Source organism: Scardinius erythrophthalmus, assembly GCF_964197995.2.
Source record: "Scardinius erythrophthalmus genome assembly, chromosome: 10".
Taxonomy (NCBI): domain Eukaryota; kingdom Metazoa; phylum Chordata; class Actinopteri; order Cypriniformes; family Leuciscidae; genus Scardinius; species Scardinius erythrophthalmus.
The window spans coordinates 14,365,769-14,387,571 of NC_138230.1; the positions used below are offsets into that span (position 1 = coordinate 14,365,769).

General features: G+C 38.5%; 1 protein-coding gene across 5 annotated transcripts in view; it reads right to left on the reverse strand.

Moving 5' to 3' along the window:
• The window catches only part of LOC308697408 (CUGBP Elav-like family member 3), a 65,747-nt gene that overhangs the window by 7,218 nt on the left and 36,726 nt on the right, over nucleotides 1-21,803 (reverse strand). For 3 of the 5 annotated variants that reach the window (XR_014030934.1, XM_081376612.1, XM_081376613.1), the window contains exons 3-10: nucleotides 21,766-21,803; nucleotides 19,915-20,192; nucleotides 19,415-19,497; nucleotides 6,066-6,114; nucleotides 5,244-5,369; nucleotides 2,523-2,602; nucleotides 2,166-2,309; nucleotides 8-152 (exon numbers count right to left, since the gene is read on the reverse strand). The exon at nucleotides 21,766-21,803 is cut by the window's right edge and continues 214 nt beyond it. Coding sequence is in view for 3 of the 5 variants with exons in the window: in XM_081376612.1 (XP_081232738.1) it covers nucleotides 8-152; nucleotides 2,166-2,309; nucleotides 2,523-2,602; nucleotides 5,244-5,369; nucleotides 6,066-6,114; nucleotides 19,415-19,497; nucleotides 19,915-20,059 (772 nt within the window). In the remaining 2 variants the exon portion in view is untranslated. Of the gene's footprint in view, nucleotides 1-7; nucleotides 153-2,165; nucleotides 2,310-2,522; nucleotides 2,603-5,243; nucleotides 5,370-6,065; nucleotides 6,115-19,414; nucleotides 19,498-19,914; nucleotides 20,193-21,765 lie in introns of those variants that run through there. The other 2 variants (XM_081376614.1, XR_014030935.1) reach the window with 2 other exon arrangements.

The following is a 21,803-nucleotide window of genomic DNA, read 5'->3' on the forward strand; positions in this document are numbered from 1 at the left end:
CATGTACCTGAGGAGGGTGTGATTGAAGCAATGGGTGTGGCTATGATGCTGCTGGGATTGAGAGCAGCCAACTGTTGCATCTGCACCGCGGCAACCGTCGCCACAGGAGACAGATATGCGGACTGAGCCACCAAGGCCTGCTGTTGGACGAGCTGGTTAGGACAACAACAAAAACAAAAAAAGTGAATCCAGGACTATGACATATAAAACTTTTAGCAGAGTCCTCTGCAGGGGTTGTACTGGGGTTATTAGGTCAAAGCCATTTCAATTAAAACTTCCTGTGTGTAGAACAGAAAGTAATTATTGAAGTATTTTTGGTTCCAAACCTAATACAACCTCCAGTTATCGCTCTAATCCCAAATGAATCCATCCCAATGTGTTTTCTGTCAACTAAACCCTGGTACATACAGTGGCCCAAAAAATATTTAGCACTTAAGCCACGTTTTATGTTTGAAAGTCATTGCATTAGACAACAAGATTTCAAATCAAACAGAATTTAGTTTAAAGACAGATACTGTTCAAAAAGTTGTTAGATTTTAAACACATAAATACACTGACAAAAATATTTAATTCCTCAATGGACATTAAGCTGTTGGTATGAATCTTATTTATGTAAGGCTGGAATACACTACACGTATTTTAAAATATAAACAGATTTTAAAACACTAGGCATCATACACTTGGTTACAGAGAAAAACTGGGCATCATACACTAAAAGACTACCAAACTTTCAAATTGTTTCAAACACGACAAACTCACAAAGAAACATGCATAGATATATAAATATAGATGCCTCATTAGTGGCTGTTTCTATGGGCCGCCATAGGTTAGACGTCTGCCATATTGGAACGGTCAAAACACCGGTCCGTGAATATTCGAGAGCAAGTTGACTGTGCGTCTGCAACCGTAGTTAGACACATGTGTGAACATCTATATTTGCAATAGACTTCAGCAGATCATTTTGCAAAACTAACACAATACAAAAAGACAAAGCTTCAGCTAACACAACATTAAAAAGATACCATAGTATAAAAACCTGTAATATTGAGTTAATACATAATAAACACATACCAACACATTCTCACCTGTGAACGACTTTGCTTTGGCAATTTAAATCACGGCGGTTTCACAACCAGAAGCTACGCAATATACTGAGTTTAATTTGTTATGCTTGTTCTGTTAATTTACTTTTGTGTTGTTATTGTAGTTGTATTGTATTTTATTGCAACACTGGTAGATAGAGGCCAGCTTCGGTTTCAGAAGCGACGTGTCATCGCCACGAGTTCATCCGTCAAATCTTTATTAACCGACAGCAGTGTTTATATCTCGGTGTAAAATGGAGCGCATAACACTGACGGGAGCAACTCTGGTGGAGAACAGTGACTGGATCTAAAACACTCATTTCTCAGTCACTGTAAGTTACCAAAACCACACATGAAATCCCGCAACACACGTTAGTGCAGTGCAGAGTGGCTCTCTCGCACTGAATGAAGTAATGGACACCTCATTGTCCAGTCCGATACTGTTCACACAGCGCATATTTTCAGAGAATGCTGGAATCCTGAATATTTATGGGTGTGAGTTGGGTTATACAATTAATTTGTCACTCCCATAATTAACTGAACTGTGTGTGAACCCGTGTTAAGGACTCAAATACAGGAGTCCTTCCAGGAGTGTTCTAAAATCGCTTCAAAACATCAAGCGTGTTTTAATATCCTCCGGGTGGATGGAATCACAGTCTGAAGCTAAAAAAAAAAAAATCAGAGTTTGTGCCCACAATGCAATTTTATGTGAAATCTGTAAACTCCGACTGCCCAAAATCTGCAGACTGGCGCAGACTTTTGGCAATTATTGTCGGCTCATCTAGACTGTAAATCAGGGCAGAATTCTGAGCAAAAGGCATGTAGTGTATTCCAACCTTAATATGCACTACTGTTCAAAAGTTTGGGTAAGTAAAAAAATGTTTCTCAAGTCTCTTATGCTCACCAAGGCTACATTTATTGGATCTAAAATTAAGTTTTGATATATTTTAAAATATAATTTATTCCAGTGATGGCAAAGCTGAATTTTTAGCATCCATTACTCCAGTCTTCAGTGTCACATGATCCTTCAGAAATCATTCTAATATGCTGATTTGCTGCTCAAGAGATGGTGTTAGTGCTTACTGCCTGTGTGTATGCGTTGTAGGCGCCCAGGTGTAGGCTCATGGGACTAATGACACCCAGCTGGGAGGCCACTTGCTGCATACGCCTGATTCCTCTCTCCTTCTCTGTGTCTGCAAACTTTACCACCAGACTAGAAGATGCACCCTGAGGGGATAAAGAAAATTCTCATTCTCAAACATCAAATAGAAGAAACTAAGAAGTCCTGAGGTGAACTATGCAGTGGGTGATGTTAAAACAAAACACAAAGACTCTGTAGGGAGTGAGCGAGTATATGAACAATGGCATACTGTGTTGTGTTATGCTTGTAGGTGTGATAGTGGGAGGAATCCTGAATGTGACTGTGAACGAAACACTAACCGGGAGAGTGCGGCTGCCGTGTAGAGCGCTAATGGCCGCCTGTGCTTCTGCATTACTCTGATATTTTACAAATGCACAACCTGCAACACACAACACATCATTAGACAAAGCCGACAAATACATTAGACTGACATTTTCAACAACAACAACAAAAAAAACATTTTCATGACAAGTCATCAAGTGGGAGTATTTTAACATCCATTTAAACAAATGCAATTAAATACAATAAGCTGAGATTGGTACAAATGCCCACATTATTTCCCAAAGCCTACATCTGTACATGTGGAAGAGCATAAGTGAATCTGTTAATGATTTACTACAGCAGGTGCATCTGTTCCATCCACACTCACACGTAATTACCCAGAGCACACACATCCATTACTTTATAAATCACAGCCTGTGTCGATTGGACTATCATTCATTAGCCAACATACGCGTGGATGACCGAACACTCATGGCCCCAAACCTACTAGTGTTATATTAGGGATAGGCATTAGGAGTGGCATTTACAGACTTCTAAACTCTATTGGAGTTAGACAACACGTGTCGGGACCCACTCATTGTCGTAATCATACTTTAGATCTGTTGAAATTGACATCTATGACATCTCAAATCATTATCTAGTCTCCTGTATGCTCCATTTAGCCAAGGCTGCAAGACAAACTCCCTGTTACAAATATGGTAGAATTATCACTTCTACCACTAAACATTGCTTTATAAATAATCTTCCCGATCAGTTTCTACTCCTCGGCATTCCAGATAGCTTAGAAGAACTCGATGTTGCAACAGAAACTATTGACACTTTTTTCCAGCACTTTAGACATGTTTGCTCCTTTGCACATACAGAAGATTAAAGAAAATAGTCCGACTCCATAGTATGACGAGCACACTCGGTCCCTCAAGAAAGCAGCCCGAAAAATGGAGCTCAGCTGGAAGAAAACAAAACTAGAGGCATTTCGCATTTCGTGGAAGGAAAGTGTTATTGCATACAGAGAGGCCTTAAAAACAGCTAGATCTGCTTACTTTTTGATTCTCTTAGCAGAGAACAAACACATCCATAGGTATTTATTTGATTCAGTGAACAGAGTTTCGAATTACTGAACCAAAAACCTCCGCACATAATAACATAGAAAACTGTCTAACACTTGATGGCTGCTCTGTAAAGTCTTCGTCATCAGTTATGAACCTGGGTGTGCTCTATGATACAAATCTTTTATTTGAAAGCCACATTTCTAGCATCTGTAAAACCACATTTTTCATATTAAAAATATATCTAAATTACAACATATGCTCTCAATGACAACATGAGCAAGTGCGGAACAGTTAGTTCATGCATTTCATGACCTCAAGGCTAGATTATTGTAATGCTCTACTGGGTGGCTGCCCTGCACTCTTAATAAACAAACTCCAGCTGGTCCAAAATGCAGCAACTAGAGTTCTTACTAGAACCAGGACTATGACCATATTAGCCTGGTTCTGTCAACTGCATTGGCTCCCTATTATACATACATTACATACATTTAAAATCTTGCTAATTACTTACAAAGACCTAAATGGTCTAGCTTCTCAGTACTTGAGCGAGCTATTAACACATTATAGTTCTTTCCGTCTATTGCGATCTCAAAATTCTGGCCAGTTGATAATACCTAGAATATCAAAATCAACTGCAGGGAGTAAATACTTTTCCTATTTAGCACCCAAACTCTGGAATAGTCTTCCTAGCCTTGTTCGTGTACCTTCTGTCAGTTTAAATATAGACTAAAAACACATCTCGTTAACCTGGCATACACATAACACTATCAATTTCTATAAGTCAAATTAGTTAAATGATTGTTAGGCTGCATACTGGGAACACTTCCTACAACACCCGATGTACTTGTTACATCGTAAGAAGAATGTCGTCTACGGTAATATTAGTCTGTCTGTCTCATCCTCATCCCGAGGTTACCGTAGTCAGCCGGATCCGGTCCATATCCAGATCAGATGGTTGACCTGCACCTAGACACGACCACAACGCAGCCCTGAACGTCAGCAGAGATCCTGTCAACTAGACAATCCCCTGTGAAGGCATGGTCGACATGACAGCCATCGGCACAGATCGTCAGCAGAGACCACAGGTCCTCCGCACAGACCCTATGGCCAGCTTTGGCTCCATACCAGCGTGATGAATTGATCTTCAAGCAAAAGGAACTGGATAAATTTTTGAATGCTACTGATTCCGATCTGAATTCTGACTTGTGATGCAGCCTGAATCATAATCACACCATGTTCGTTCATTGGCCAGAGGAGAACAGCCGGGGGGGACTGAGCCTGGTTTCTCCCGCTGTATTTTTTTCCATTCTGTCACCTGATGGAATTTGGGTTCCTTGCCACTTTCGCCTCTGGCTTGCTTAGTTGGGGACACTTAATATTCAACAATATTATTGAACTGACTATTTTCCAGTTATCCCTGTAAAGCTGCTTTGAAACAATCTGTACTGTATAAAGCGCTATATAAATAAAGGTGACTTAAATTGACTTGAATTACTACAATGCTGGTACAGACGTAATTTATTGTCTGCAATCTTACCGAAAGAGCCTTCAAGTCAAAGACTAATAATTAATAAATAAAATGTTTATAAATATTTGTCAGAATTTAAGCCTTATGAATGATACACCTGGTTAACCCTATTCCTTGCAGGAGAAGGATGAAGTGCATGTATTTGAATGTGGTTTGCACACCTTTGCTGGCTCCGTCAGGCCCTCTGAGTACTGTGCACTCCTCTATACTCCCGAAAGGCTCAAACATTTTTCTGACATCGGTGTCTGACAGCTGTTTCCCCAACATCCCCACAAACAGCTTCCTGTCTACATACAGAAACACAGATCATGATAAGTATACATACACTAGACAAATGGCTGTGTATGATCATGTATCATTTTACAGTGGTAATAACCATCAAATGATCTCAGGCAATATTTGTCACTCGATGCTAGTGAGTTTCATGTTGCGATAACTTTATGGCCACTAGATGGCGCTAGAGGACTGTCACTTGCTGACCAACACAATGGCACTAGCTCATGTTTTCTGTGTGTATTAATGCAGGATTAAAATGAAAGAACCATTTGCATTGTAATTTGGATTGCGTTGACGTTTACATCCAATAAGACATTATTAAATCAGTCTGTACTCATTCCATATCCATTTAATGGGTTTAAAATGTTGAATTCTTTATTTATTAATACATTTTGTTGTGCGTCTACTTAGATATACTTTGAAGACAAAACTATCCCCATAAGTTAGATAGATAGATAGATAGATAGATAGATAGATAGATAGATAGATAGATAGATAGATAGATAGATAGATAGATAGATAGATAGATAGATAGATAGATAGATAGATAGATAGATAGATAGATAGATAGATAGATAGATCTGATAGGTGAATTCAGTTTGTACAGTCTAAAAATCATGTCTATGTAAGATCCCCATAAAACATGAAAACCCAACGTGTGTGTGTGTGTGTGTGTGTGTGTGTGTGTGTGTGTGTGTGTGTTTTACCTCCTCGGCCCTCACTGTCCGCTGGCTTCACTTGAATGGGGCGGTTCATCTGAAACACAGAGCACAAGATCACATGATCAACTGACTGTACTTCCTAATCCAGCTTTTTCATTTCCTCTTGTGTTTGTGTGTGCATTTATTGCAGAACGCTGGCTGAATGTATGTGCGTGATGTAAATCTCAGGACCTGTCCATCTGCCTCAATATTCCAGAATTTCTTCTGTTGTGTTTGTGTCCCTTTATCTCTGCTCTCTGCTCTCTCCATGTAGCCTTTGTACTTGTTTGCCTCCATTTGAGGCCTAATCTCTCACGTCCACTTTTATCTCTCATCAAGAATCCGTTTTATGCTCTTTCTCTCTCCATCACACCTAATCCTGCCCCTCTCTCTCTATTTTTCTCAGGCACCAGGAAAAGCACACACCCACGCGGGATTGGGGAAGTGATGGGATTAAGCACGCTCGCTGGCTAATCTGGATTACGGACGCACGGCAGATTAAAACGGTGAGAGATTCTGTGCTTCTGAAACAGAGGAGAGAAAGAGGCACCAGGGGAACAAGGGAGGGATGGTCATATGAGAGGAAAAAAAAAAACATGAAAACAAAATGAGAGAGAGAGAGAGAGAGAGAGAGAGAGAGAGAGAGAGAGAGAGAGAGAGAGAGAGAGAGAGAGAGAGAGAGAGAGAGAGAGAGAGAGAGAGAGAGAGAGAGAGAGAGAGAGAGAGAGAGGAAAATGGAAAGATAAAAAATATTGTATATACATAACTATGTATGTGTGTATATATATATATATATATATATATATATATATATATATATATATATATAGTTAAGACATTTACATCATGTTACAAAAGCTTTCTAATTTAAATGAATGCTAATCTTTATAACTTTTCTATTCGGCTGCTGAAAATTCAGCTTTGCTATCACACAAGTTAACTATATTTTAAAATATATATAAATTGGAAAACAGTCATTTCAAATTGTAAGAATATTTCACAATATTTCTGTTTTCACAACTTTTGATCCTATAAATGCAATCATGGTGAGCATTAGACACTTTTAAAAACATGAAAATAAATCTTTCAGACTCCAAACTTTTGGACAGTAGCATACGTTTAAATAAAATGACAGTATAACCACAATTTGATACAATACTGAAATGTGACAACACCTTATTAGTGGGTTATAAAACTATTACGTCCATATTATTCTCTAAAAACAACCATTAAATGATTGTTAGGACTAAATTCTATTTTACAGCAAAATGAATGGAAAATATAAATGAGCATGAACAGTAGATAGTATTAGTATTGTAATTCAAATGACATTCGCAATTATACGTGGAATTGTTCAATCACTTCAGCCCTAATTTAAATAAATACAATTAGTAAAAGGAGTGGATGAGAGGCAAGGAGAGACGCTCTGAGCTAAATTAACCGAATCAACATAAAAGCGTTAATTATGCAGCAGGTGACATTTCGCCCCAATTCAGATCGCTTGGTTTTATCCGACCAGCCGCGATCGCTCATTTGGGTCCGTATTGATCAGGCATTTGCTTGCAATCACTCTCTCTCACGCACACACACACACACACAGGGCCATATAAACCATACATAATGACTTTCACTATTTCACAGCACGCCAAAAATATATTACACGACTCGCGGAGAAGGGCGCAAACAGAAGGGCATTTATCAGGATGACTAATGAAGCAGGTCTCATTGATTGTTGCAGTAATGTAAAGCACTGTAAAGATCCCCAACACCCACTATACGTCTGTTCTGGATCAGTTCTTTTGCTTTCCTAGTGTAACTCCCTCTGGTGATTACTAATCTGATCTCAGTGTAAGAGCTTGTTTTGCAGCGCTTAAATCTGATTTGCCCAAATTGCTTTGTTTATCTTCAGAAAACACTGGCATACAGGGGAAAAATTACTTTTGAGGGTGTTTTATCATTGTGTTGGGGGCAGCTGCTCCCAATTTAGTTCATAAACAAGGTTACTTAATGGTTCTTCCATCACTTTCAGCCAAGAACTTTTTTCTTGAGTTCCCTACTTAAATTCATAAGTTCACGTACATTCACGCGAGGAGCCATGTTGTGTGGCACAAGATTCAACATCCATCGACGGAAACAATGGTGTTAGAGTGCCATATCTGAACGATACCTTTCAAAAATTTGACGTCAGGAATAGTTAATTAATACTTTTATCCAGCAACAGCACATCATATTAATCAAAAGTGACAGTAAAGGCATTTATAATGTTACAAAAGATTTCCATTTCAAATAAGTGTTCTTTAAACCTTTCCTGAAAAAAATCATGATTTCCACAAAAATTAGCACAACTGTTTTCTACATTGATAATAATAAGAAATGTTTCTTGAGCACCAAATCAGCATATTAGAACGATTTCTGAAGGATCATGAGACTGGAGTAATGATGCTGAAAATTCAGCTTTGCCATCACAGGAATAAATTACATTTAAAATATATTCAAGTAAAAAATCGTTATTTTAAATGATATTTCACAATATTAATGTATTTATGATCAAATAATTGCAGCCTTGGTAAGCATAAAGCTCATTTAAAAGAATAAAATTCATTCTTTTGAACGGTAGCGTGTAAGAGCGAAAACGAGATTTGAAAACTGCAGTGGATATAGACCTTATGCGCCAGAGAAACAAGCATGCAGCCATCTTTAGAATTTTGCGCTTTTGCATTAGCTCCGTCTATGGGATCGCTGTCGAAAAAGTAATTAGCCGGTGAAATGGATTTACATATTGTAGAGTTAATGAAAGTTATCATGAGCATTGTAATGTTTGAAGCGGATGTCATAACAAATGTCAGCAGACCGGGAAGATTTTAAAACGAGCGGTTCATTCATAAATCCATAAGACCTTTGAAGATCTTTGAAAGTTTAGATCAATGTATTGATCAATCAAAAGAGGAAAAGTGAAGACCTCCTGGGTTCTTTGGAGAGGTTTTCATAAGTCCTCGTATGACGTTAGGCTGTAAACCCATTGTTGACCTTTATTTTCAAGAGTGTATAACACACGCCAGGTAGCTGGCCAACTGTTGACTGCATGAGCACTTTGAAATGGTCAGCAAAATGGATTAGGTTAATGACTGTGCCATTCTGGATTCATTTTCGGAAAGGAGCCAACTCACATCAAGGTTGAGGCAAGGGAACAGCTCACTCATTTAACATGCATGAATCAACAGGAAGATGGCACATCAAACCAAAACATTACTGAAAAGCATCATTTCTGTACAGGCTACAGATGCGCTGTGATGTACGAGAAAATCCTTTATGAGCTTTATTCACGTCTTTCCTTGCACTGTGATGAGTCACTGAGCTTCAAGGATTACTAAAAGGAAAAGCAGAGAGAGTGGCAGAGAACAAAAAGGAAAGGGTGAGGAGAAAGGGTACAAAAGGACGAGAGAGACGGGAAGAGACAAGAAATAGTGGGAGAGAGAGACAGAGAGAGAGAGAGAGAGTGGCACTGCCACTTCAGGTCGGCACGGCAACCAACCCTCTGTCACCATGACAACGGCGAGACGAGCTACCCAGCAGGTAAACAAGGTTGCCCCGGACGACGAGGGGAGGGGATGGTAGTGATGGGAAAAAAAGAACAGAGAAAGAGAGAGAGAGAGAAAAAAAACAGGGCGATCAAAATGGATGAAAAGTGAGTCTTTGCGAATTTATTTATGAGAAAGGAAAATAGAGAGAGACAGAGATAGACAGATAAAAGTAGCATGTGTAACTGCTATGGTTGCCAAAGCAACAGAGGCAGAGAAGACTCTCCATCATCGGGACGAGAGAAACCTGTTGGCTTCCACAAACGCTGCTCGACTAATATAACCACACTAATAATTACAGATGATTAACATTCTACAGTTGCTTTTACATTCATTAAATCTACTCTGGCCCTAAACATTTGAATGGTATTGTATGCAGTTTTTAATATTTTTCAAAACAGTTTAATTTAAAGCAAAAATAAAAACAGTAATATTGTGAAATATTACAATTTCAAATAACTGTTTTCTATTGTAATTTATATGAAAATGTCATTTATTCCTGTGATGCAAAGGTGAATTTATAACATCATTAATCCAGTCTTCAGTGTCACATGATCCTTCAGAAATCATTCTGATATGCTGATTTGCTGCTCAAGAAACATAATAAACTTATTATTATCAATATTGAAAACTGTTGTGATAATTAAGATTTTTGTGGAAACAGTGATGCATTTTTCTTGAGGTTACCATGATGAATTTGAAATAAAATGTAACAATGTAAATGTCTTTACTATCATTTATGATCAATTTAATCTTAGTATTTAATTTAATCATTGTAGAATAAAATAATGGTGAATGGTGATGCCACTAAGCATTCATAATAGCCCTTCAGGTTTTAACCCTTACAAAAAAAAAAAAAAAACTTATATACAACATAAACCAAAAGTGTACAATACTGCGGTAGCACCACTGACATTAAGTAACAATTTATTGTAGTAAATCATTAAATATTTGAATAAACTACTTGAATGAAGGACCAATAAACAAAGGCTATTGTTGTGTACGAAAAAATATGCAAATCGTAAAACATCCACACACAAATAAATGCAATCCTTCAATATGTGTTGTAGCAGGAGAACACAATTGTCTGCTTACAAAAATAGAAAATACCCAAAAAAATATATTCATGTAATATCCTTCCGTACATGCCATTAGAAGCACAGGTCATAACTCCTGCTTGGTTCATCTGCCAGCATAAAAAAACTCAGCACACACACACTTAATCTGCGCCTTGATCTGAGGCCAGGGATTTCACTGGGATTATGGGATATTAAATCCATAGATTATTGAATCAACTGACATTTACTCTGCCGCCACCCTCCATGTAGTGCCTCGAACACGTATACAAACAAATCAGTGTTTGACCTGTAAAATAGCTATATCCTTATGTATCCGAAACAAAATGTGAAGAAGACACCCCCAAATTTGACTGTTCCATTCACACAAACTACTGCACAATATGAGCAAAATTCAGAAAGCCAGTGACTCATAAGAGCTCAAAAATCAGATCACAATTCACATTCACGCACACGCTACATGCCTGCAAGGCATGCTGTTTGTTCATACTCCCCAAGTTTCTCTGTGCATGGAAAGAATGACTGTGTGTGTGTGTGTGCGTGTGTGTGTTTTGCACTCAAGCTAGCTCAAGAGGATCTCTCTTGCGACTTGTCAGTGTGTGTGTGGTGGCAGATGTTAAATTAGGTGTGTATCCACACAAAGACTATTCTCAATCTCGCCTCTGTACCCATCATGCAATGCTGGCCATTGCATTGAGCTGGTTCCCTAGCAACCCAGCATCCCTTGTCCCAGCCGTCTCCTGGCAACAGGACCTGCGACCGTAATCAACCTGCGCGCCACCCCACCCCCAATATATTCCACTCTCTTTCTTTTCAATCTCCTTTTCTAGCTTATTCTTTCAGCCGCATCCATTTCCCATTTTATAATAAACACGGTTACATCAAAAAGACAATCCCAAAATATGCCATTTCATGCCCATTAAACATGACAAAGATAACAAGATACTGATGTGTCTTATACTCAAACACAAAATTCTACATCAGTTTAGAGAATACTTGACCAATTCAACATAAATTTATATGAATGTATAAGGGAAAATGCATCATTTGTATTCACCTCTGCAGTGTTCTTAAGAAATAACACAGCACACTGAATACAAATGTTCCATTATTATTGATTAATTATGAGGTCATCGAAACTGCATGTATGATAATCCTATGAGAATTAGAAAAAGGCCTTTTAATAGCATGTCATGCTGCTGTTGCTGCTTGAAAAGTCACTTCAGTTACTCTCATTAGACAATGAAACACCTAAAATCTTCATTCTTGAAATAATCAATAAGCTCTAATCAATTCGCCTGTTTCAAACGTGCCAATCGCTAGACCGTAAGCAATTACAATAGTAACACAGACATAAAAACTGTCAGCGTCAACGCCTGCTTAAATAGAAAAACATGGACGGAGAGAGAGAGAGGGGAAAAGCATGTGTGGAGATGTGTATTGGTTGCTAACTCAATATGCATATCAAATTCTGAATGTAACACATTCAAACAAACAGACCTCATATGAGCGATGCTTGCAATAGTGCTGATGTCTAACACCCTGAACACGCAGTCAAGTCAACATTGGAGGAACTGTCCTGTTGATTGAGACGGGGTGCTACTTTATTTTTGTCTATGGGAACCAAATGCTAAGTTGAAATGGATTAAAGTAAATAATGCATATTTGTTTGCTACTCTTTACTGATTACATCAACTTAGCTCTCAGTTTGTAAAAACGAACAAATAAAAAAGGTTATAGTAGATTAAAATCATTTTGCACTTAAAATCATTGTGTGGTAGCCCCATTGACTTCCACTGTAACTACTGTCTGTGGTTATTTTAAGTATGTTTGTAATTAACACTTTCATAGTGAATATTCTTCATTTGAAACAGCTGTACATGGTAAAAACAGGTATAGAATATTTTGTCCAGTTTCACAGACAAGGCTTAAGCCTAGTCCCAGACTAAAATGCATGTTTGAGCTGTCTTAACTGAAAGCACCTTGCAATATTTTAAAATATGTCAGTGCCATTGTTTTGTCTCAAGATGCACACAGTAATATTTTTATTTTAAGGAACGTTTATAAAAGCTACTTAAATGTCCTAATTGAACTAAGGGTTAGTCCTGGCTTAGTCTAAGCCCGGTCTGTGAAACCAGGCCAATATGTTTTAAAAAATGATCATGGACGCTTCAAACTGAAAATTCGATACGTCCTTATTACTCATCAGGAAATCTGCAAAATGCCATATTTATCATTTAGTGTCTTTATGGTTTTTCCTGAGCAACAATATTGATCTGGGACACATTCAGAAAGAAGACAGATTACAGCCAGCAAACATGCTCTTAAGATTACATGATTTATTGCAGACAATGAAAACCAACCAAATCAAGAGAGGAAGTAGGATGGACCCAAGGGGATCTGTTGTTTGGGACTTTATTATAATAAATGTCTGAGCATCTGAAACCCTACCACACACAACAACAACAACAAAAAAAGTGGATGAAAATGGCAGTTTTTGCAGTTAACTACGCTTTGAAAAGTAGAAAATGTCCATTAGCTAGTTTAATTTTAGTCTCAATGGTGTGAAAAAATCTACTGTGCACAGTGGATACATGTCCATCAGATTAAGTTCTGCTCTCACAGAGTGTGCAATCATCAAATGCCACACACACACACACACTTACTAGCAGATGTCTGTCTTTAAGCTCATGGACGTCCGCCGCCTCCCCCCCCACCACCCCCGGCTCATTATGTCAAATTTTCTTTCATTTCCCCCCTTCCCCCAATTCACCCCTCAATCTTCCCCCCTTTTCACATATCCGTCCAATTTCTCTTTAATTAGACCTACTTTCACCTCTCTCCCTCTTTCACGCTCTCGAACCCTGTAACCCTTCAATTCATCTGAACAATGGACTCATCCTGCCTGGATGTGAGTATAGACACTGACACTAAGTCAAATATACTTAATCGTGCATTTCTGGAAAGGAAACGTGTGCGCATTCAGTTCATCTAAGTCGTCGGATCGCATTAGTCTGATATGATCGCTTGGCTTTTATTTATGTAAAAAGTACAGTAATATGAGTTTGCATTCACTTTCTTACACAGAATCCAATTGGATTTTCATAGAAGTACATTTCACATGTACACATAGTTTAAGTGTAGGGCACTTACTGTATTTGTAAAAAGCATGCACTGAACAAAACATGACACATATTTTATGGTTTACAACAACCAATCTTATCTTATTTGACTTTCCGGGTGCCCTAAACATACTACGACGTAAATCAGAATGAGCACATTGTACTAAACTACAAACAAACATCCAGACATTCACTCTCACACACTCCATCCCCCTCTCTAATAACACCTGCCCTCCCTTCCCCCACAACAAAGGCACAACAGACGCTCTTTTAAACATGCGTTCAGACGCACAACAACTCGTCCCAAACATGAAAATGCCAAAAATGCGTGCACGCCAATTGAAACGCTAGTTCGATAGGGACGGGCGTAATTTGATGCTTTGAATCATAATTATAATAGTAAAACCAGCATTAATAGTGCAAACAGACTGAAGCTATCTGGTCTGTCCTGCTGATCGTCTTGCTTTGTCACAATTTTTTCTCTGAGGCAGGAGTAAGAGTAAAGCTGCTCCTGAAACAGCAGATAAAACAAACCACAAAAAAACTCAGTGTGAAAGCTGATATTTATCTTAACTGAAGTCAGATAGAATCCAGCTGAGTCACATTATACCATAAATCGCCAACACAACAACTGTCTTCCAAGTTCATCTGTTTTTTAGCCTTGTAGTGCACTAGCTGCAGTTTTTTTAAATGCTAAAAGGAGGCCAAAAAGAGTACGATTTGAGATGTGGCCAATTCTCAAATAGAGGAAACGAGCAAACGAAGGTGTTAATGTGTATGTTTAAAAGCTTGAAGGAACGCATGCAATGGCTGAAGTATCGCCCGCCGTTTTGTTGTGCCCGTGCAAGTGGAGCCGTGTGATAAACAGAGCTATAAGCAAACACGTTGGGATGGCAACGATAAGCAAAGAGCGAGAGATAGGAGAGATGGGGAAAGATAAGAGGAGGGGGAGGAGGAGGAGATCATGGGATCGGAAAACCAGAAAGAGGACTCCAGGTCTCCATTCTCCTCCTCTGTCTACAATCACTGCGAGCCTCTCACCTGAAATTAAACATAAGGCCAGGTGCCACTCCAGCCATGCCATCTGTTCAACCCCTCCTCCCTTGTCTGTCTTAACCTCTCCCTTCAATACAACGCTCTCAGTTGATCTTTTATTCAGAGTTTCAATAGTAGCGAAATTAGTATATTAGAATGTTTTTTTAGGCATTTTTCGCTTGCCCAAACAGCAGTCTAAAATAATTGCATGAAATATGATTATTACAAACCCAAAACACATTTGTATGTTTAGAATTTCAATTTCAACATTTTTTAGGATTGTTAAGGGTTTTTTTGTCATTCAGGACACAAAGTGTGTGTGTAATGGCATATGCAATATGCAGTGCTGTCTATAGTATTTAAATTCACTCATCACCCTTTAATTTGTATAGTGAACTCTGTGGGTTTCACTATGTAGTGATTAGTGAGTGTGTGAACAAGACAGCAGTTTTAGACACAGATTCATGAATATAATGCAGCTCATGAGTTCAGCATCACGGTAAGATGTCATGATGTACATATTAGTGTGTGTCCACATTGAATTTGGGTCACAAGAATGGTGTGTTATTTGTATATACTGTATATTATTTGTTGTTTGCTTGTGTGTTCTAGGATTTACTTGTATTAATATTACATTAAGGTGTTATAATGAGTTTATATATATATTATTACATAAGGTGTTATTATATGTTATATATATATTTTTTCTAAATTCTGAGAGTTTGAGAGTTACAATGACGACTGTGGCGCATCCTCAGACAACACAGAGGACCACTTTAATAACACCTTACTCTTGTCTCTCTCACTCTCATTTAATATTAAAGGTTAGGAAAAAATATACAATTTCAGAGAATAAAAACTGTTACTCAAATGCTTTAACGTCCAACTACTGTGTTTCAAGTGAATGCTCATTTTATTAATAATTTTAGTATAGTTATGTCATAGAGGAGTCTGTTAGTGTATCATTTACCTGAGTTGGTTACCTGAGGCCCTGTTTACACCTGGTATTAAGATGCGTTTTGGTCGATCGGATCACAAGTAGACAAGGCAGATACATATTCGTTGTTTTAATCCGTCTCTTTTGTCCACTTTCAACCACTTCTGTCCTGATTTCTTCAAAGGGAGGGTCTATGGGCGGGTAAATGTATGGGCTTCTTCAGATCTTTTGAGCTAATGAACGAAATAAGCTCACGCAATTTACATATGAACACAGAAAATGAAAAAACATACGGAGAGCAGTAGCTTTCGTTTCTCCTCTGACACTCGCCGAACGCGGTGAGTGTGTGTTAGAAATCAGGAATGGTGAGAAAACATCATGCTTGGTACATTTTTCGTCTTCAAAACATTCTTGAGTCTACAGCTGACGAAGTTGCGTCTGGCAAGCACGCTTCCCATTATGTTTAGGCATTAGCTCAGTAGACAGAGAGTAGGCAGTCTTTTGTGGCTGTTTGAACGCATTCAACCACATGAGCGTTTACTCTACGAAAGCAACCCTGTCGAATGCTTTTTTGACTACCTCTGGAAGTGGTTGAAAGTGGACAAGCTCAAAACATTTTAGACCCCGTTTACACCTGTATTTGGTGTCGTCCACTTAATCCGATTGACCAAAACGCATCGTAATACCAGGTGTAAGCAGGGCCTGAGATACCAACCTGAGATCAGCCTGCTGTGTGAAAGAGACTGAAACATTTGAATACATATTGTTAGGATTTATTTATGTATTTGTTTATTTATATATTTATTCAGAGTTAAGAATACTGCCTTTTCTTTGTGGCTTTGAATACTATGTTGAAAGAAAGATAACACAGTGGGCCGCTTGAATGACACCTAACTCTTGTCTCTTGTCTCTCTCACTCTCATTTAATACTAAAGACAATTTTCATCCCCCCTGGAGGTCCACTCAACAGATGAGAGTTGTCTTTAGTATTAAATGAGAGTGAGAGAGACAAGAGTTAGCGGCCGTTTACACAGAACGTGTTTTTCCATTCCACTGCGCTACTTTTCCATTATTTTTTCAAAATAAACACGCAGTAGACAGACGTCTTTAACCTTTGCACTCATGTCTTTTGCAGTGTCTTGCGCATGACACAGCATTCTAAAATCGCGGCACTCAAGTTAAAATGAGTTCAGTTTTTAAATGAGTTCAGTCTCTAGACCTTGCGCTTTTGTGAAAACTAGTACACGCATGCAAACAAGTAATATACAGTATATACAAATAACCCAAATTCAACGTGTGGGAGGTCACATAAGGAGAGGCATATTTTTCAACTTCTTATTCCCCAATGATAGCTACTCTCAGTAGAAGAAAGCAAACACTATGTTGTTATTATAGCAACTTATGTAGAAAATTAAAATATTAATAGGTATAATTCACCTCAAACATTACAATTCTGGCATCAATTAATCAACCTGCAGAACACAAAAGAAGATGTTTCGAAGAATATTTAAACTGTTGTTGTCCAAAGTAACTAAAAACAAAGATTAAAAATTGTTTACATTAATTGAAATAAAGCTGAAATAAAACAAAATATACATATTAGATGAAAAACTTAAAAACCTTAAATGATGGGGGGAAAAAAGAAATGTTGCCTTGGCAGCTAACTGAAATAAAATAAGTTTTAGTTGAAGTACAAAAAATACTTAAATTAAAATACAATAAAATGAAATGCTAAATTACTAAAACTAAAATGAACACTAAAAATATTTTTAAAAAAATTATTAATTCAAAATACTATTAAAAACTATAAAAATTACACTAAAATTAACCTGCCAATGGGATCCAAAGGGACCACAAAAAAAACGTTTTGTGTTTCGCAGAAGAAGGTTTCATGAGGGTGAGTAAATGATGACAAAATTGTCATTTTTGGTGGAATTATCCCTTTAATAGTGTAAATTTGAACAGGCGGATACGTTTCATCACTCGCAAATTGACAATGCAAACAGTGAGTCTTAAAGATCAAATCTGGAAAATAAATCTGAATTCAGCCTAGTGTGAACAAAGCCTGAGGGGAAAAAGAGAAAAAGTGAGAAATTAAGGTTCCAAGCCAAATTCGGTCTTATCTTATCTGTCTTTCTCCCCTCGTCGTGGTAACAATTCCTATCTCACCCGCACACGCACTCTAAACCCACATCACGCAGCGTTGCCGGAGCGATTCGCTATGATTGACAGGCTGGGGGCGGGGCCTGCTCTGAATGGCAGGTGCCATGAGCTGGTAATAATGCCACACAGCTGGGCTTTCCGTGTGTGTGTGAAAAAAGAATGAAAGAGAGAGACAGAGAAAGAGGAAGAGAGATTTCTCTTTAAGAGAGGGGGGGGCTGTAGTTCTTAATAACATGGTTCCCTTTCGTACCTCAAGGGGGGAGGTTTGAACACCGTCTTACCAGGCTTAGGTGAGGGGGGTAGACTAATAGAAGGATGGAGGGACAGAGGAGGAGGAGAGAGGATTTAAAGCCGAGGGAACCCGCTGATCTACGCCTGGAGAGGTCGCAAAGGTCAGACTACTGTCATGCTAATAATGGGATTTGTTCTGGAGTTACTCTTGAGCACACATGCGCATAACGTTACGCACCATAAGGAAAAACAATCTAAACAGATGCTCGCAAACACTGGTTCTCGGAAACTAAGGCACAACGTGGTCTCACTTCAATTTAATTTTGTCGCTTCTAACACTACTCAGCCAGTCTTCGATGTTACGTGATGTGACATACGGAGTAATAAAGCCACATATCCCTTCATTAGCCTACGTCTGGTGGGACCACAATTGGCTCGGAGTCTGTTCAGATGCACCAGAAGCTTCTGTTTGGCCGCTCAGTCCACATCGTGTCTCTGCTTTTACGGCGTCTTCGCATGCAGCTTCCTCTTGTGCAAATTAAACTCGCTTAAATAGAATCTGAGGGGAAGCAAAAGATTCCCTGTGGGTTTGCTTGCTTCAAGTCTAATCAACAGGAAAAAAAAAAACATCATGCGAGCACTGAGCGTATAGTTGTATTAATTCCTCATTAAATCTCAAAACAGACCATATAATCTCATCCTCGAGTTCTATACGTTGACATCAAGAACATTCGACTCGCAACATCGCTCATAATGATCCAGTACATCTGGCAAATCTAAAAAAGTAGGTGATTTACGGATGAAAACATAAAAAGGCATTAAAAAAAGATGAAGAGATTGGAGGTTTCTGAATTTACAGGTTGCCCGTCACGGCTCTGGCACGGCAGATGGCCTAACAGCTAATCAACGACTTCAGAGAGCGACATGATCGCGGATGCCTTCAAGGATTGTGCCCTCCTACATACCTAATTAAAGTCTGTTCAGTCAACACAGATTTCCACAGATCCTGTTTCCTGAACCATCTAATGTGTTGTTTCTACTTTTAGAAACAACTTCATGTTCCCCCCACTGCGAGAAGTGCTTTATGATAAAAGATTTATTCTATATGCAGTCTGCTATATATAGACAATTGGAAATGTTTGTCTGATTTAAACAAATCCATTTTTTATACAGCCCCGTCTCTGCGTTCAGGTCATCAACAGCGACAACTCACCCCAGGCAATGTCTTCTGCTCGTGCAGTGCATTCTGGGCCTTCAAGGCTGACTCCCTCGCACAGTACGTCAAGAACGCACATCCTGAAGGAACAAGAAAACAACGTGGGATGCATAAATAAAAATATAGCCAAGCAAAACCTAAACAGTCCATGAATATTAAGCAGTGGTTTGCGAGCATAAAGGTATTTGACAACTGTGACTAAGAAATAGATGAAAGAATGCATCTCTCTCACCACAGATGCATTTTCTGTGAATAGATCTCTTTAGAAAGCTAGACCGATGGAAGCAAACTCAAAATGAAGTAGAAGGAAATTAATGCTATGTCAAACTAAAGGTTAAAGTTTCTACACATTAAAACACAGTACGTGTCCTCACTAGATGCAGTACAAGAGACGTTTCTCTTCAGATATGAAAAGGAATCTCATCTAGCACCATTAGTCTTACATCTCCTCTTGAGACTGTCCGGTCAATAGAGCCGCGTCAATCTCGTTTAATTACCTTTGTGCATTCCCGTGTACTTGTCCTTGATCACCGTGAGCTCATAGATCTTCCCAAATTGCTCAAAGATGGGCTTCAGGTCCTTCTCCTCCAGATTCCGCGGGATCTGGCCAATGAAGAGCTTGATGGCGTCGGCCTCCTTCATTAGGACAGTTTCCTAAGGGGACGGAGCGACAGCTGCGCCCGGGGTTTCAGCACTGGAGAGCGGCTCAGCGGCGGAGGAAGAGTCGCGGTGTTAAACTCGAGTGCCCGTGGAAAAGGGTTGAACCGTGACAGCTCTGCGTAAAACAAAACACATAACGCTAAAATACTCGCTAACACTTTATAATAACTCCCATTAACAAGATTTATATTTGTAAAAGGACATGTGAAGCTTGTAAAGTAGCCAAAGTAAAACGTTAAAGACCGCCAGGAAGGGAATTTTATTGTGTTTACAACACAGTAAGCCAAACGTTACGTATTTGAAAGAGCCTTTAAACATAACAATAAGCTTGTATCATATATCTGTAAAATATAGAACGAATAAAGTGTGTTTAAGTTTTGCCATTATACCGTGCGCGTGCGATAAAGTACTGGAGCGGTCTACGTACTGTTGCTATGGTTACCTCTTCAAACCATTCCTGCTCGTGAGCGAATATACGAAAAATATGGGCACTGACTAATTTGCAACTTGTGGAGACGTTTTAAAATAATTTCATATGCATTATTAAATGTAAAACATCAACGTTTAAGACCTCTCGGCCTCAACCGCGTTTGCAATATGAAGGTAGCTACTTTAACTAGATGTAAGAACGAAAGACCACTCACAATTCAATATGCAAATGACACAAGAAAAGCCACCAATCGCCATGCCAGAATTACAATCTTCCACGTCGGTCGATTTTGAATGGTGAAATTCTCACACAATGGGAAATCTTACAAGTTATAACGTTTATAAATAAAACAGATAGCACACCAACGCTGAAATAATCTACTAAACAAAGTCTTAATGAGCGTCGATTGGTTTGTGCTGAATTAATTGCATATTATTATGGAGGACAATAAGGATTTCAATACATCATAAATGTCAAACATCATACAATGTTTAGCAGATTTGTGGTGCAAATATAATAACATTTCTAGCAATTTCAATATACACTAATAATATGTTTAAATGAATGCATTATATAATGTAAATATCAATAATCTAAGCTATTATAACATGTTATCAAAACATAGGATAAGAGTGGTTTCTATAAAGGAATTTTAAGAGAATAAAATATTATAGCAGAACAAAGAAGCTTATGTTACGAGCTCTGGCAACAGAGCACATTAAAACTGAACGCAATAAAATAAAAATGCTTATAAATATTGACGGATATCCCCGTAGCTTCTTTGTTTAATCCACACTGGAGGCTCAGGCGTATGTGGCTCTTTGTCACGACACCACATACGCACATACATGACAGAGAACAAAAACACACAACTATCCATGCAACTTCACGCCTTCAAATCAATAAAGACTGAAAGAAGTTTATTCAAATCTTACGAGCTCTCTGGTGTGTGTGCAAAGCCGAAATTTGCTCTCGTTTCCTTCCCTCTCTCTCTCTTTTGTTAATCCCAAGGGGATGTTTGTTTATTTGCTGTCTTTCTGTCTGGTTGTAGAATATGGTCTGATATTCTTCGTGCACTGATAAAGAGAGCGGATGGCTTGAACGCAAACCACTGTACATTCAACTAAATCCGTGCATCTGTCACCCTTGAATCGTCTTGGTTTTTGTCTCTCCGTGCCCTCTCAAATATCTCCTGTTGACTAGAATACATGCATGAATCAACAGAAGTTTAAATGCAAATCAAATGTATTTCACTCACGTTTTAATGCAGAGGCAGTGAAGAAGACGCACGGTAAT